Source organism: Python bivittatus, unplaced genomic scaffold (assembly GCF_059951505.1).
Source record: "Python bivittatus isolate LINGU-HERP-01145 unplaced genomic scaffold, Pbiv_v1 ctg000590_np1212, whole genome shotgun sequence".
Lineage (NCBI taxonomy): Eukaryota > Metazoa > Chordata > Lepidosauria > Squamata > Pythonidae > Python > Python bivittatus.
In genome coordinates this window covers 5,755,577-5,771,089 of record NW_028277086.1, presented here as the reverse complement: position 1 = coordinate 5,771,089, position 15,513 = coordinate 5,755,577, and the positions used below count along the sequence as shown (strand labels likewise).

Genomic DNA, 15,513 nt, shown 5'->3' with positions numbered 1-15,513 from the left:
GACCTTCACTGCAGTTTTCCAATAAGCAAAGCTGGCAGGAGGTTGCAAATGGTGATCACGTGAGGTTGTACCTAATGAACATGTGGGATTTGCCTAATGATGGCAACTGGAACTGCCGTCATAAGTTGTCGTCATGTGATGTCATGCTTTACAACCATGTTGCTTAGGAACAGATTTCCTGGTCCCAATTACCATCGTTAACTGAGGACTACCTATAGAAACCCTCCACGCTGCACATTTCATTAGTCTTGGCTAATCTTCTTTGACAGACTTCCCTCACAGAAATCTAATTCTTTTAAAGTCATCTAAGCCAGTGGCCCCTTGGGACACTCTATGGAAGAGAAAATTGGACTTTGACGAAGCAAGATAGAAAGAGCATTGATGCTTTTGAACTTTGGTGCTGGAGAAAACTCTTGAGAATACTATAGATAGCTCCCCGCAAAACACACACACAAACAAAACAAAAACAAAAAAACCCCAGACAAATGCATCACAGAACAAATCAATCCAGAGTTCTCATTCGAGGCACAAATGATCAGGCTCAACTTATCATATTTTGTACACATTATGTGAAGATCTAGCTCTCTTGACAAGTCCATAATGCTAGAAAAGGTAGAAGGAAAAAGAACAGGACAACCAGCAGATAGATGGTGGACTTGATTGCAGTGACAAAGGGTACACCGTTGAAAGATCTGAAAGGCCAGGTTGGAATCAGATCATCTTGGAGAAGGTCTATGTATGCGGTCACTAAGAATTGACATCAACTTGATGATGGCAAATAATCAATCAAGTCAATGGCTATCGCATTCTGTGGTTCTGTGAACACTGTTACTTCCCAAAAGCATTCTCATTTTTGCCTACCATATAACCAAACCAGTTTCATTGTGCGACCCTGTGTTACAAGGGAGAGAGACATCTTTCTCTCCATCTGCTTGCCCATACTGTGTACCCCCCAATCGTGTTCTGCCTCAATCATCTTTTTTTCTACAGTAAGTAGTTTGAAAGGACTACAAGACTCATTCTGCCAAAGGAGGATTTAAATGAATATTGGCTATTATTTGGATATATTTAGTCAGACAATAAAGAGCAGCCAAACCAACCCATTCTTAGAATATTTCAGCTGTTTCCTTGATCTTCTTCCTTTCCTCATCATCCTCCAATTTTGGCTGAAAGAAGGGTTGACAGAACATCCCAGTAGTTTGGGGAGGAAGGAAAATTTATGAGGATAAACTTTGGGCAATCTGCAGCAAGGAAGAGTATCTCTTTTCAATTTTAACTTATCTTTTATCTCATTAGACATTCATTTAATGCAAAGCCATAGTTAACCAAAGAAGGGAACAGAACTAAAACTGTAAGGTAGACATGAAAAGGTGATAATATTCTTAAAAAGAGGTTAAATATGAGCCGGAATCTCTCCCTCGGCACCAACTCTGGAACACACGATCAAAAAGTGGCTCTACCTGGAGCTGAAGTCTATTTTAATGACTGATTTAATTGTACTGATTTTTTCTTTTACACTTTATATTTTTTATTGTCGTAAGACATTCTAGGTGTTGGAATAAATACAAAGTGGAGTATAAATTAAAAAAAATTAATGTAAGTAAGCAAGCAAAGCAAAGGAAGCAAGTAAACAAACAAATCTATGCTTCTTTTTTTTTTTAACATGTGATAGGTGAGGAATTCCAAAGTACTTTCACAGAAAACGTTGAATAAAATGGCACAAAATGCCACTGATGCTCCTCTCTTTAACTTTCTACTTGGAGCCAGACTAAATATGATCAAACGTGACTTACTGTATCAATATAAAAGGTGTTGGATCCCACAAAAGTTATGCCATCTTGGAGATCATAATTGTGGACACCATTTTGATAATCTTGGTATGGGATCACAGTGAGAGAGAAGGGTCCTACACTGTGTTTGCTCCAATTGGTCAGTTTCACTTCCAGCTTCACAGGGTCTCCAACTGTGCAATCCGCTACTATATCTGAGTCACAGAGTTTTCCCTCCACCAAAACATCTGTAATACAAAAAGCAAAAGATGGGGTCAATGTTTTTTGCTTCAAGAATGTGAAATCCTAAATTTAATGTCTTTTGCAACACCAAAATAAAGCAGGTTATAATTGAACATGAATACCACAGTACCAATCCTTTCATATGTAAATACTATACTTACATTGTGATTTATCATCCTTATTCATATATAACTTATTGTATGACTAGCCTGATAATTATACTGCATGCCCATGAGAAAATCTGCTACAGTCTCCATCGCTTCTACTGAAGAAGAAACCCATTGGAACCAGGAGATTTTGTTTCTTTAACTTGCAGATTCTTTTAAACTGAGCCTTTATGTCATCCAGAACACTTATAAATTATTATACAAAGAGAAAGCAGGGTATGGGAAGATGCAATTCAACACCTTCTTGTAATAAATTCTGTCCTCACTATGAAATACAGACCACGTATACGTATAAAGGTATGTATGGTGACCATATTTAGGAAAATCCTACAAAAGGGGCAAATCTGAAAGAGGTTCATAAGGATACAAAATTTTAATTGTGTATGTTTATAACTTTGCTTTACAAATGAAAATTCAAGAGCAAAACCAAGGAAAACTTTACAAAAATGCATATTCTAATAAAAATATCTAAAATCAAACAGTATATGCAAATTTATTCAAAAAAGACAATTCAATTTCCATATTTTTCACAGGAATGTGAAAGACTATGCATGAAGTGGTACCATTTGTATGGTAAAAATTAAATAACCCAAATAAAGGACAAAAGTGAGTTTTTGAAAAATAAATATATCTAAAGGACAGCTTTCTGAAATAATGGACTGTCCTTTATAATACAGGATGTATGGTCCCTGTAACTGTATGAGACCACTGAAAGATTGTTGCCCAGAATCAAAAGGTGTACGCCAGGCTTCTCTGATGGAAAGGATGGGTTCTGTAGGTAGAACCCTCTCTAATGAGATGACCTTTTTTGATTGCTGTTGGCTTCACCATGTAACGATGAAGTTAATACTTTAGCAGATGGGTTGAGAACAGAAGTTTCTTCAAGTTCTTGGAGCTAAGCAGTGCAGATCTTTAGAGGTACACCACAGCCTTTCAGCTGTGCTTACAAACAGAGAAGAAGTTAATGATATTTCTTTGATTCTGGCAATGTACAGTATATTCCCAGAACCTTATCATACTAACAGCCAGGCAGCTGAATTCTGAACTGGCTGCAGTTCCTTAGCAGTTTTTAGCATCAGCCTTGTCATGTATTATAACTGATTTAGCTTTACTGGAGTTGCTATAACTTTAGCAGGGTTGCTCAGAAGGCAAGTGAGAATCTGCTAATGCAGCTCCTTTGAAGGAAGATAGGAAAGCCTGTTATGAAATACTAACTGAAGGACAGCTAAAAACATTTAATAGACAATAATGATCAATTGTGAGATAGAAATAAGTCAGTACAGTGATTGCATTAAGGAAAGCCACAGACACACGTAAACTTCCAGTGAATTTTACAGACCTCGTACATTAAAAAAAATGAGGAACAAGGCACTCCGAGTGAGATTAAATATAGTGCTGAATTGTGAAGCCCTATTGCTCAGAATAAAGAAGAGATGTAAGAGATGAAAAGCTTGTGTTAGTCAACCCAATATGCAGTTAAAGTTCTTGTTATAATTAATAAGCAATAAATATTTTATCATGCAGATATGATTTCGAATTAATCTTAGTTAAGCTTGGCTTTAGATTCTGCCTATCCTCAAAGAAGCCTCCTGGGATCTCCACTCATTTTGTCTTCACAACCACAACTCTAGGCAGAAGGCTGGCTGAGAAGAGATCTCAGTCAGTCTGAGGGATCAACCTGACTTCCCCTCATTGTGGTCTAACTTTTTAATTGCTACTCTATACTGGCTACAGATATCATACAGTGGGGCAAAAAAGTATTTAGTCAGCCACCAATTGTGCAAGTTCTCCCACTTAAAAAGATGAGAGAGGCCTGTAATTTTCATCATAGGTATACCTCAACTATGAGAGACAAAATGAGAAAAAAAATCCAGAAAATCACATTGTCTGATTTTTAAAGAATTTATTTGCAAATCATGGTGGAAAATAAGTATTTGGTCAATATCAAAAGTTCATCTCAATACTTTGTTATATATCCTTTGTTGGCAATGACAGAGGTCAAACGTTTTCTGTAAGTCTTCACAAGGTTTTCACACACTGTTGCTGGTATTTTGGCCCATTCCTCCATGCAGATCTCCTCTAGAGCAGGGATGTTTTGGGGCTGTCGCTGGGCAACACGGACTTTCAACTCCCTCCAAAGGTTTTCCATGGGGTTGAGATCTGGAGACTGGCTAAGCCACTCCAGGACCTTGAAATCCTTCTTACGAAGCCACTCCTTCGTTGCCCGGGCGGTGTGTTTGGGATCATTGTCATGCTGAAAGACCCAGCCACGTTTCATCTTCAATGCCCTTGCTGATGGAAGGAGGTGTCCACTCAAAATCTCACCATACATGGCCCCATTCATTCTTTCCTTTACACGGATCAGTCGTCCTGGTCCCTTTGCAGAAAAACAGTCCCAAAGCATGAGGTTTCCACCCCCATGCTTCACAGTAGGTATGGTGTTCTTTGGATGCAACTCAGCATTCTCTCTCCTCCAAACACGACAAGTTGAGTTTAGACCAAAACATTCTACTTTGGTTTCATCTGACCATATGACATTCTCCCAATCCTCTTCTGGATCATCCAAATGCTCTCTAGCAAACTTCAGACGGGCCCAAACATGTACTGGGTTAAGCAGGGGGACACGCCTGGCACTGCAGGATTTGAGTCCCTGGCGGCATAGTGTGTTACTGATGGTAGCCTTTGTTACTTTGGTCCCAGCTCTCTGCAGGTCATTCACTAGGTCCCCCCGTGTGGTTCTGGGATTTTTGCTCACCATTCTTGTGATCATTTTGACCCCACAGGGTGAGATCTTGCATGGAGCCGCAGATCAAGGGAGATTATCAGTGGTCTTGTATGTCTTCCATTTTCTAATTATTGCTCCCACAGTTGATTTCTTCACACCAAGCTGCTTGCCTATTGCAGATTCAGTCTTCCCAGCCTGATGCACATCTACAATTTTGTTTCTGGTGCCCTTCAACAGCTCTTTGGTCATGGCCATAGTGGAGTTTGGAGTGTGACTGTTTGAGGTTGTGGACAGGTGTCTTTTATACTGATAACAAGGTCAAACAGGTGCCATTACTACAGGTAACGAGTGGAGGACAGAGGAGCCTCTTAAAGAAGTAGTTACAGGTCTGTGAGAGCCAGACATCTTGCTTGTTTGTAGGTGACCAAATACTTATTTTCCACCATGATTTGCAAATAAATTCTTTAAAAATCAGACAATGTGATTTTCTGGATTTGTTTTCTCATTTTGTCTCTCATAGTTGAGGTATACCTATGATGAAAATTACAGGCCTCTCTCATCTTTTTAAGTGGGAGAACTTGCACAATCGGTGGCTGACTAAATACTTTTTTGCCCCACTGTATGCTGAATAAACCCTTTTAGAAATGCTTTAATAGAAGAAGAATCCTTTGAAGATTATGGCCCATATTTATACTATTAACAAAGAAGTAATTTTTTAGAAACTACATAATGGGAGCTGATTTTAGAATGATATACTATTACAATTTCCCAATCAGTCAAGCAGGTTATTCAGAGTTGAGGTATATACCTGTTACTCAGAAAAGAAAGTTTCTTTTAATTAAGACTTGAAACCCTGATAACAATAAATATTCATAAATAATGTCTCCACTTAAAGGGTAAAGTTCTGGAACTTTGGAACCTTTTTACAATTTTAGTCCATATCTTATTAATATGAAGTTATATTTTATTGAGATATTGGTTTTAAATGACATAAACAGAAATCTTTTACTTATTCTTCTTAATAAAAAACATCTGAATTCACCTAAGCCTTTTAATGTATTATTTTTTGAAAGGTATTAATAAATTGTTATCATTTAACAGGTGAAGAATTCACAGGAGGAGTGCAAGAAACTGACCAACAGAATCACAACACATACACACATACATACAAGCAGACATGCAATTGATAAAAATGGCAGATATTGGTTATAATCTTGATTAGATAGTAACTGCAGTTAATTCAAAACAGTATTGGATAACCCTAAAAATATGTACAGGTGTTGCCAGTGCAGATAACATTTTAAAATATATATCCATATTTTTTTTTCTGATTTTCAGCTCTTCCTGAATGACGCAAAAGAGTATATGTACCCTTAACACCTTCAGAACCTCATCAACTGATAGTATAGCAAAAACACCAGAAGCATCCATTTATGGTGGATTAATTTAGCAATAATAAGCCTCAAATTAACCAGGTCAACCTTTTCATTCAGTGCACGACATTCCTACTTCAACCTCTCATCTCTGATATTTTTAGTTTTGGCTGTACAGATCATTTTAGCTAAGCCTAATATTTTGTCACTATAACAAGCCCTCCCAGCTGCCCGCACCATTTGTGAAAAATCATCCCAATTATCTCACAACAGGTCAGCAAAAATCATTCCTATTAATACCGATTTTACATTTTTCAGAAATGAAAGAGGAGCAATTGACGCAACGGCTTTTTGAATAAAGAAATATCTCTTGTGAGGACTCTGCAAATGAACTTTTCATTTGTGCATGTGTTCAACATATTTCGGGCTTCTCTGCTGAGACCTACCCGGCAAACTAAATTTTCCAGTTCTGTTGGCAAATTAGGCAGGGGTAATTAGCAATCACACACTGAGCTCATCCCGAGAAGCACGGATATTGCCATGATAGTAAGCTTACGAACATGAATGTGTGAAAAATATGGCTGGGTTAGTTCTAAGAAAAAGCATGCTTTAATTTCTCCAATCTTTTTGTCCAAAGATTCAGGGTCAGCTGATTACTCTCATCCAGCACATTACTAATAATTAAAGTTGATAATGATTGGTTACTCCCTCTAAGAGGGCTCGATATACTGCTAGATATTTCATTGGCCTCCAATCGTTATGTTGTATCTGCAATGGGATAGTCCAATCAAGGGTAATTTTATCCACTTTCCCTTTTAATCTGTTGGTGTACAACACATCCTTTCCATGTGTACATGGAAAGCATTCCTATTCCACATCCAATTAAAATTTAAAAGGTCATAAGACAGAAACTTCAGATCAGAGAAATTGATTTCATATTTCTCACAGCCAATTAGTCTGCGATTGATTTAGGGTTTGTATGCTTAGAGAGACTAATTATTTCCTGAACTCAGCACATAACCTGGCACCAATAAAAGTGTAAAGACAGCTTGCTCTGTCAAATGATCAGCCATGTTTGCAGAAGCTTGGGAGGCAGCTGGTTACGGGAAACTACGCTTAGAGAGCTGCTCACATGAACCAAGAAAATATTTCAGTTTCACTCCCCTGCAGAAATGGTTTGTGGCCCTATGGAGAACTCATTTAACCTCTTCGTTTGCAAGGGGGTAAAGTCCGGTTGTGGTGTATTTGGCTTACTAACACAGATGGTGCATAAAAGCAGAGATTACTCTAGCTGTTAGTTTGGGGTTCGATCCTTATTGGCACTTGGGTAGAGCGGCTTTAACTTTTTATACAGCAGACAAATGGTGACTGCTAATCTTCATCTTGTTGGGTTTTGGCAGGTAAACTCCCTGGAAAAGGCACGGGAGCAGAGCAAGACCCCAATGAACCCAATTCTGGGAGTTGAAGTCCACCCATTTGAAAGCTGCTAAGGTTGACAAACGCTGGCCCAAACAAGACAGATTTTCTCTGTGGCAAGGGAAGCCACAGTGTCCATGGTTCAGGCTGCATATGATTATTTTGGGCCAATACACTATTTCTAACTTAAAGCCTCCATGAGCAATTAAACGGCTATGCAGGAGGTAGCAGAGGCATCCTCTGGACTTTTGCTAAGAACAATTTAGAAAAAGGATGCTTTTCCAAACTAATTCTGGGGCAGCATATTGTGGAAGGACTGTTGCTTTTGGCCCTGCTGTAGGCTTCTTAGAAACTGTCTTTCACAGAGCAGCCCTGCCCAACCTGTTGCTATGTTAGTCTTAATTACATTAAGCAAGATGCCTTGTGGAGAACCCCACTCCCGGACTACCTTTGTTTCTCCCTATCCTGTGACATGGAAATAGCATTTTCATTTTTTATAGCATTTGTACTATACTACAATTTAGAATGCAGCTGCAAGTATCAAGCCTAGATAAATACTTCCTAGGCGAAATGAATCACTTGCAGTACTGTATATGGGCAGAGAAGTGTTTAAGAAGCGTTGCATTGCACTTACTTCTTCATAAGGCATTGGAAGAACTACTAAAATCGAGAACGGCATCATCGGATTAAGCAGCTGTAACAACAAAGACGACTAAAGAATCTACCATTTGCCTAAAGTTCAGCTGAGAGTTCAAAAGAAGATAGAACAAATCTTAGGTCATGGATTATAAATAAATAAGAAAATATACTGGATGATTAAGTTCCTGCCTATTTTTAAACTGCTTGGAACAGTCTTAAGACAGGAAAAATGCTGCTCTCTTGCAAGCCAATGCAGTAATGATAGAAGCTCACCTTGCCTGTGCTGCTTAAATCAGGCAAATCCCTCCCCTCCCCTCCCCTCCCCTCCCCTTTCTGTGTGAAAACTGAAGTGGCTCCTGTCAGCTTCTTCTTTCAGCTTCACTAAGCATGATGTTTGATAAAATTGTTTTCTGCTGCTGAGCTGTTGTTCAAACCATCCAAATCTGTTCTGAAATTTGTTAATCGAAGAACTCTGGGCATTGTTCCTGTGCCATTGGAGCCCCTTGCACATTTCTGCACCAACTGTTTCCCTTTAATCTTCCCAACCTATGTCCTCTTTAATTTGCGTATCTGCAACCCCAGATCTGGCACCCTTGGTGCTTCATAATGAAAAGCCAGGAGAAGGCAGGTCAATCCAAACAAAACAGATTCATAAAACCTCACTCCCTCTCATCAGACGCATCCCACAAATGCCAAACGGCAATTCTGTGACAGCTGAGCCTCCTCATTACATGTGTATTTGCTGTAAATGTATTCTATGTGTTTCACAGCAGTGCCATCAACTTTGTGATTCACATTTAAACGTGGAAAAGAAGTCTCTGTTTGCTGGTAATAAAAAAAAAATACATTTAGGCAAAACCATATGGATAGCGGTAATTATCAGATGGCAGAGATTAGACAAAGGAATTCTACTATAATCCCTGCCATGCTAATTCCCCAAAGCAGCCTACAGATCTCTTCTTCTCACTAGAAGGTTTCAAACATCATTGTTCAGCAGCCTCGGATCCTGAACGTGATAATCAGCACGTGAACTAGAGGGTACAAGAGTCAACAGGTCTAGAAGTTCTAGTAGCAAGCGACTGTGGATGTTTCAAAGTGTGGTCACATTCCACAGCAAAGGTGGTACTCTTCAAAGACGGTCATGAGTGCTATTGCAAGGCTGGCCCTACTGTTAGGCAGTTGAGGTGGTCATCTTGGTGAGAGATGTTGGGAGGTGGCAAAAAAGTATCCAGAACAGAACTATGTGTCTAACGCTCCTTAATTGGACTCCTGCTTTTAGGACAACACTGTCCCATCACATGATGAATATAGATTTAATTGCCAGTTGGCTTTCACACATGGAATAGGAAGGATTGCCATTTTGCTCCTTGTCTTAGATAGTAAACTGTTAGCAAACAGTAGCAAGAAGCAGAAGAGGAAAGGTATAGGGCTATCCAGACATAATGTTGTGTACTTTTATTTATTTATTGGATGTGTAAACCACCTTATTGATTATTCCAAAATTCAAGGTTACTTACAACAATTAAAAAAATACATAAATGGAACAGTAACATTAATGCAATTAAAATTAATCTTATACTGATGGAAGAGAGCAGGCAGAACTAAGTCTTTGTTATTCATAAAAAGAGAATGTGTTAAAGCCAATTAATTCTAAAATAAAATGATTTTTAGTTTCCACTCCAATGAAGAATGAAGACACACAATACTTAGTAATGGACCATCTGGATGAAAACCCATCATGGTTGCTGTTCTGGGGTTGCAACTGGGGATGACAATATGCAGCTCTTCAGAGTTTGCTAAGATAAAATGAAAAATGATATACAGGAAATCTGTCCCCAAATAAAATAATGCTTTTATTTATGCAGGAATTGCCCACATGAAGGAATCTATCTCTGCATTCCTAAAAGAAAAGTTTACCACCAAAATAATGATTTTATTCTCCAAAATATACTCAATTTAAATAAAGAGGAGCTCTGGCTGATAGAAATCTATTAAAAAATTAAAAAAAAACAAATCAAGACAGAAACCAGGGTGGATGAAAGTGTTGCATGTATTCTGAATATAAAACCAAAAGAAAAATCTCTGTATTGCACATATCACCCCAAACCCCAGACTAATTTGTTGAACAGTCCATTGCTTTCATAATCCTTTTTAGCCTCCTAATCTCTGGTAACCTTCCCTTGCATGAACAACATTTTAAAATTGAATTAGTGACATTTGAGGCAGGCAGGAGAGAAGGAAGGAGAGAGAAGGAAGGAAGGAAATGATGTTCCAACAAATGTAAACTTTAAGCACCTTTTGATATATAGTTTTCTTCCAAACATTTTTGTAAAGGGGTCAGGGAGGAGAGAACAAACACATTAAAAGGGATGTAAGTCAATCGCAATCCATTAGTCAATTGCAGGGTTTTGTTTTTTACATTTTTTAAAACAGTGTTTATCATTGCTGAAAAGTCATGGCAGACTGTTCTCATCTGCAATGCACTGGAGACCCAACACAGAATATATTAAAATGCTTTTTGAAGAAGAAAATCCGATGGTCCCAAGGCCTCTCCCTCTAGTTCACCTCCCTGCAGAAACTGCCTTACTTTTGTTGCATCTCCTTTTTCTGTGTAATGAGCTGTAAATGGTTTGAGGATTGGAGGAAAAGAGAAGCTGTAGAGCCATTGACAAGTCAATATTGTGACTTTTTTTTTTGAATTAGGGTATTTGTAAGAGCCAAGACCTGGAAGACCTCGAAGGCCAGAGGGTGATTCTAAGAAAAAGATGGACTATGACCTTGAATTCAGATTGCAAACTCAGGTGATGCCTGAAGTTGAGAATACACAAGAATAAAACCAAGAAATCTGGCACAGCAGGACAAAGCAGCTGAGATTTCAGATGGAGAATGTCTAGAAAAATAGAGTGAGGTAGGAAGTGAAAACTAAACAAAGCACAAAAACAAGACTTGGCAACAAGAGATTATTGCAGAAAGGTTTTTCATGTATAATGGAAGCCTTTTAGCAACTGACAATTAAAGGCCCAGGTTAAGTGATAGTTTTTTTAAAAAACCAAGATAATGAGCAATTCATTTGCAAAACTGACTGCTATCTGGTCAATGGAGTGGGATTTGAAGGAACCACCTCCAGCACCTTTGGAGGATGATGTTGGGGGATGTGTGTTTGTGTGTGTGTCACCAGAAACAGATTCTACTCAATGAAGACTGGATATCTGAGCCATTTGGTTAGCTTTGATTAATTTTTCAAATACATTGAATACCTCCATTTTAGACATACTCAATTTCTCGTCCTGCTCCTATTTCCAAGCTACAAGTTATATGTATTCCAAAGTTCACAGAAATAAGGGAAACATTGCATTCCATGCTGGTACTTCAGATCTAATTCCCCCTCATTTTTCCTTAGTTATTTCCAATGCAAAGTGAATTGAAATTCAGTAATATCACATTATGTAGGTCTAGACTGGATTCATACATCAGGCTAAACCACACTTTGTTTAAATAAATACTACTGGCTGGGTTAAAGACACTAGGTTTAGAAATCACAATAGCAAGGTTAGCAATAAACAAACAAGACTTAGTATACTGTATGAAGTAGGCCATAGAACTAAGCATAATGCCGCTTTCAATTTTTTATTAAATATTTAAGCTGCATATGTTCCCTCTCTTTCTCTCTCTCTCAAAATTTCCATACAAGTGCCTTTTCATATTTGTTTCTTTAATATTTTATCCCATTCTTTGAAGAAAAACGTAAGAGTGTTGTGGAAAATTCAGAAGTACAGAGCACAACATTGAGAAGAACCAAACTTCATTACAATTATCAGCGGGTGCCTGCTTTTCAAGAAAGATGGACCCCAAACAATGGGAAAGCAAGAATTTTTTATACAAGCTGAGGGCTATAAGGTGGGAAATCCCATGGATTCGATCTGCTGGCAAATTTTGGGAAAACTAGGCAGGTCCTTGTCCATGTGCTGGGGGTATTTCACTTGTTAGGCAAAATGGGCAGCAAAAGTGGGGAAGCCCATCACTAAGGAGATGGAATGTCATGGTAATCAGGCTAATTGAGGATGCCAAGTTGAGGTTTCTCACTTTGGTACTACGTTGCCCTTCCCTTATTAGGACTGCCCTTAGACTAAACTGTGAGTTGATGAAGCGGATTCTAAGCTTTCGTTAAGGTGGGATTACGGGGAACTTTGTCTGGGGCAAGATGGGTCAATCTGGGTCCGATAGGATTAGGCAAAGAGAGGAGCTGGGTTTGGCCCGGTCACATCTAGAGTAAAAGACAGGGAGAAAAAGGGTACAGCCTCCATTTGGTTTGTTAGATTTTTTTTCTACCACAACAGTAGGGTGGCTAACAATATAGATTTGAAAGAAGATGCAATAAAACCAGGTTGTGCTTGTAATTTCCCAGTCCACAGTAAATGCCGTGGTCCTGGAACTATTTGGCTGATGAGAGTTGGTTAAGGTTCTGCAGAGCTACAGCACTGGGAATCTGTGCCAGGACTACACTGTGGCTTTCCAGCTACTGCAGTTGGGCAATCCAGTTGTTGATCTTATTACAATGATCACATAAGCATTCTTTGTAACTATTGATGAAAGAATCGTATTTTAAAGCAACATTTTACTTTCTTTTTTATTTTGCTCACTTGCATGAAGTTCCATCGTCTTTTCTAATTGCTAAATTTGTCCTTGACAAAATGCTGATCAACACTCTTTTTGGGACATCTGGATGTACTTCAGCTTTCTTCACTAGTAGGTGATGTTCTTTGTGGAAGAAAAAAGTTTGCCTCACTAAACTTTGAGAAGTGGTAGATCAGATGTCCTCACTGAAGAGTTAGCTAACCAATCATTTATGAAAATTTATTATGTAGAACTTCAAATCTTGGGGTCCAAAGGAATAGCTGCATGTTGACCTGTTTGCATACTCCCTTTGAGTGTTCCCACCCACTAACAGAGTCTGGAAACTGGAGAGAGGATCTTTTTAGCTGTGGTATGCTATTCATGCAACTCTCCAGTTTTCCAAACTGTTGTCAAGGACCTTCAGCATTTTTATTGCTACTTTAAGCATTATTTTATGATCTTGATGGATTTTTTTATAATACTAAAGAATTTATTTAGCATGCATTATGATAAACCAAACTGGAAGCATATCTGAGCATCTGAGTGAAAGCTTGGAAATTTCTTGAGCAAATTTTTCTCATTTGAAGTAGCTACTGTATGCCCTACACTTAATGGAAACATAGGCCATCATTTGGTGTATATATGCATTATATTTCTGACAAAGCATGGAACGCTGAGTGTTTCCCCTTATTTTGTAGCCAAAGGAAAAACATATGTAAAAGATTTTTTTCTCCATCACCTGCATATTAATGATATGTTATCAATTATAACGATGGCTATATATACTTATATATAGCGTATATCTGTGTGTGTATGAGTAATAGTTTAGTTATATAATTTATAAGAGCATATAAGAATATACTCTTCCCTTACACGCTTATACAGTAGATATTGAAAATGCAAGCTGCTTTGAATCACAGCAGCCACCGTGCTGTGGATGAAGAAATGGACATAATACAGACCTTTCAAACTCATCCGAGTTTGATATTCCGCTTTATCCAGGCTGATTGCAACAATCAAGATCCTCTTTTTTCACTAGTCAAGCAACTTGCATTCTACATAAAGAAACTTTCCACTTTCAATTTTTAAACAGGATTTTTCTTCTTTTATTGCATCAGTGAAATACAATGACAGGTGCTTTAGGACACTAGAAAATAAATTGGAAGCAGAGAAGTTAATGGATAGAATATCCTGCCTACAGCTATGGCTGTGCAATGCTGGAAGCCTGCCCATTATTTAAGGGAAAGGGGTCAAGGGAGAAAGACAGGCATCGAAAGAACCTACAATCGCTAAAGGACGATGCATTCAAAATCAGCAGTAATATTAAATCAATTCACTTTGTACAGAAGTCTTAGCAGTTAGAAATCAAATCTTTCTTTTGAAAGATGAACTCTGGGGTGATTAGCACAGAAGATGAAAACCTTCTAATCAAAATAAGCTGTCCAACTTTTTAAGACTACTTAGGAAGTAGAGGCTGAGTTATTATTCTCCTGAATTTATATTTCTTTTTTCATGTTATGCTGTAGCTTCTAATTAACCCAGCAAAATCAGAGATGCAACATACCTGTTATTTATTTGGATATACACTGGTTTGTTTCTTTATTTCTTTATTAAATTTATTAAATGTATAGGCTTATTTAAGATCACACTGCATCTATGGTATGCATATTGACACTTGCTGACAATTATAACTCTCTATGCAAAATCTTACTTGTATGTTATTAATGAAGTGGCCTAGGTAAAGAAATTGGGAACTGTTCCCTGGTTCCGTAGTATCCTAGTTAACTAGTTTAACTAGTGTCCTAGTTAAAAGCCTCTTAAAGGAATGCAAGGAAGGTGGCTGAGAAAGATCCTTTCAGAAACTGAAGTTTTACAGCATGGGCTCTCAGGATTCCTTGGCATAACTTCAGGGAAGTTCCCTTGAAAGAGAACATTCAATCTTGAGCTTCATACTACCATGCCAGAAAACATTACTTCTGAAATGTAAATATAGCAAGGTTTATTCTACATCAAACAAATGTTGGTATGAGTTCAATTATGAAATGATATTGTAAGGCTATTTTAAAGTTTTGGAATAAAAGAAAGTAAAAAAAGAAAAAGAAAAAGAAAACAGAAGATTCATTTTTCTACTCCAATAATGAGAAGGAAAATTTATGTAATATTTGATCATATCCCAAGGCATTTTGACTTCAGTGTAGTAGGCTATTTCTGGTGTATGCAAAAGATAATACATTACTCTTCTACTATATTATTTGCAAAGCCATCTCTGTGGCTGTGTAAATATGAATGCTAAAACCCCAAGCTTTTGTTGCTTTGTTGAAACCAATCATGATTTAAACACAATGAACTGGAATGAATTAGACACATTTAAGGCTTTACTCACAACCAAGCCTTCCTTATCTCAGCATTTTCCAGATGAAAGCATGAGATATGTGGCAACTTCATAATTCAGGCCAAGCACCTGCACTTTTAAAAATACATTTTAGCATGGAGGTCATTTAAGGCTTTTCCAACTATCAACCATCTGAAATATCATAAAGAGTATTTGTATTCAGCCTATGAATAAG

General features: G+C 37.9%; 1 protein-coding gene across 5 annotated transcripts in view; it reads right to left on the bottom strand.

The window, feature by feature from the left end:
* The window catches only part of TRAPPC9 (trafficking protein particle complex subunit 9), a 281,618-nt gene that overhangs the window by 2,568 nt on the left and 263,537 nt on the right, over positions 1-15,513 (bottom strand). For all 5 annotated transcript variants that reach the window (XM_088148925.1, XM_088148920.1, XM_088148921.1 and 2 more), the window contains one exon: positions 1,794-2,017. In XM_088148925.1, coding sequence (XP_088005051.1) covers positions 1,794-2,017 — 224 coding nt within the window. The remainder of the gene's footprint in view (positions 1-1,793; positions 2,018-15,513) is intronic.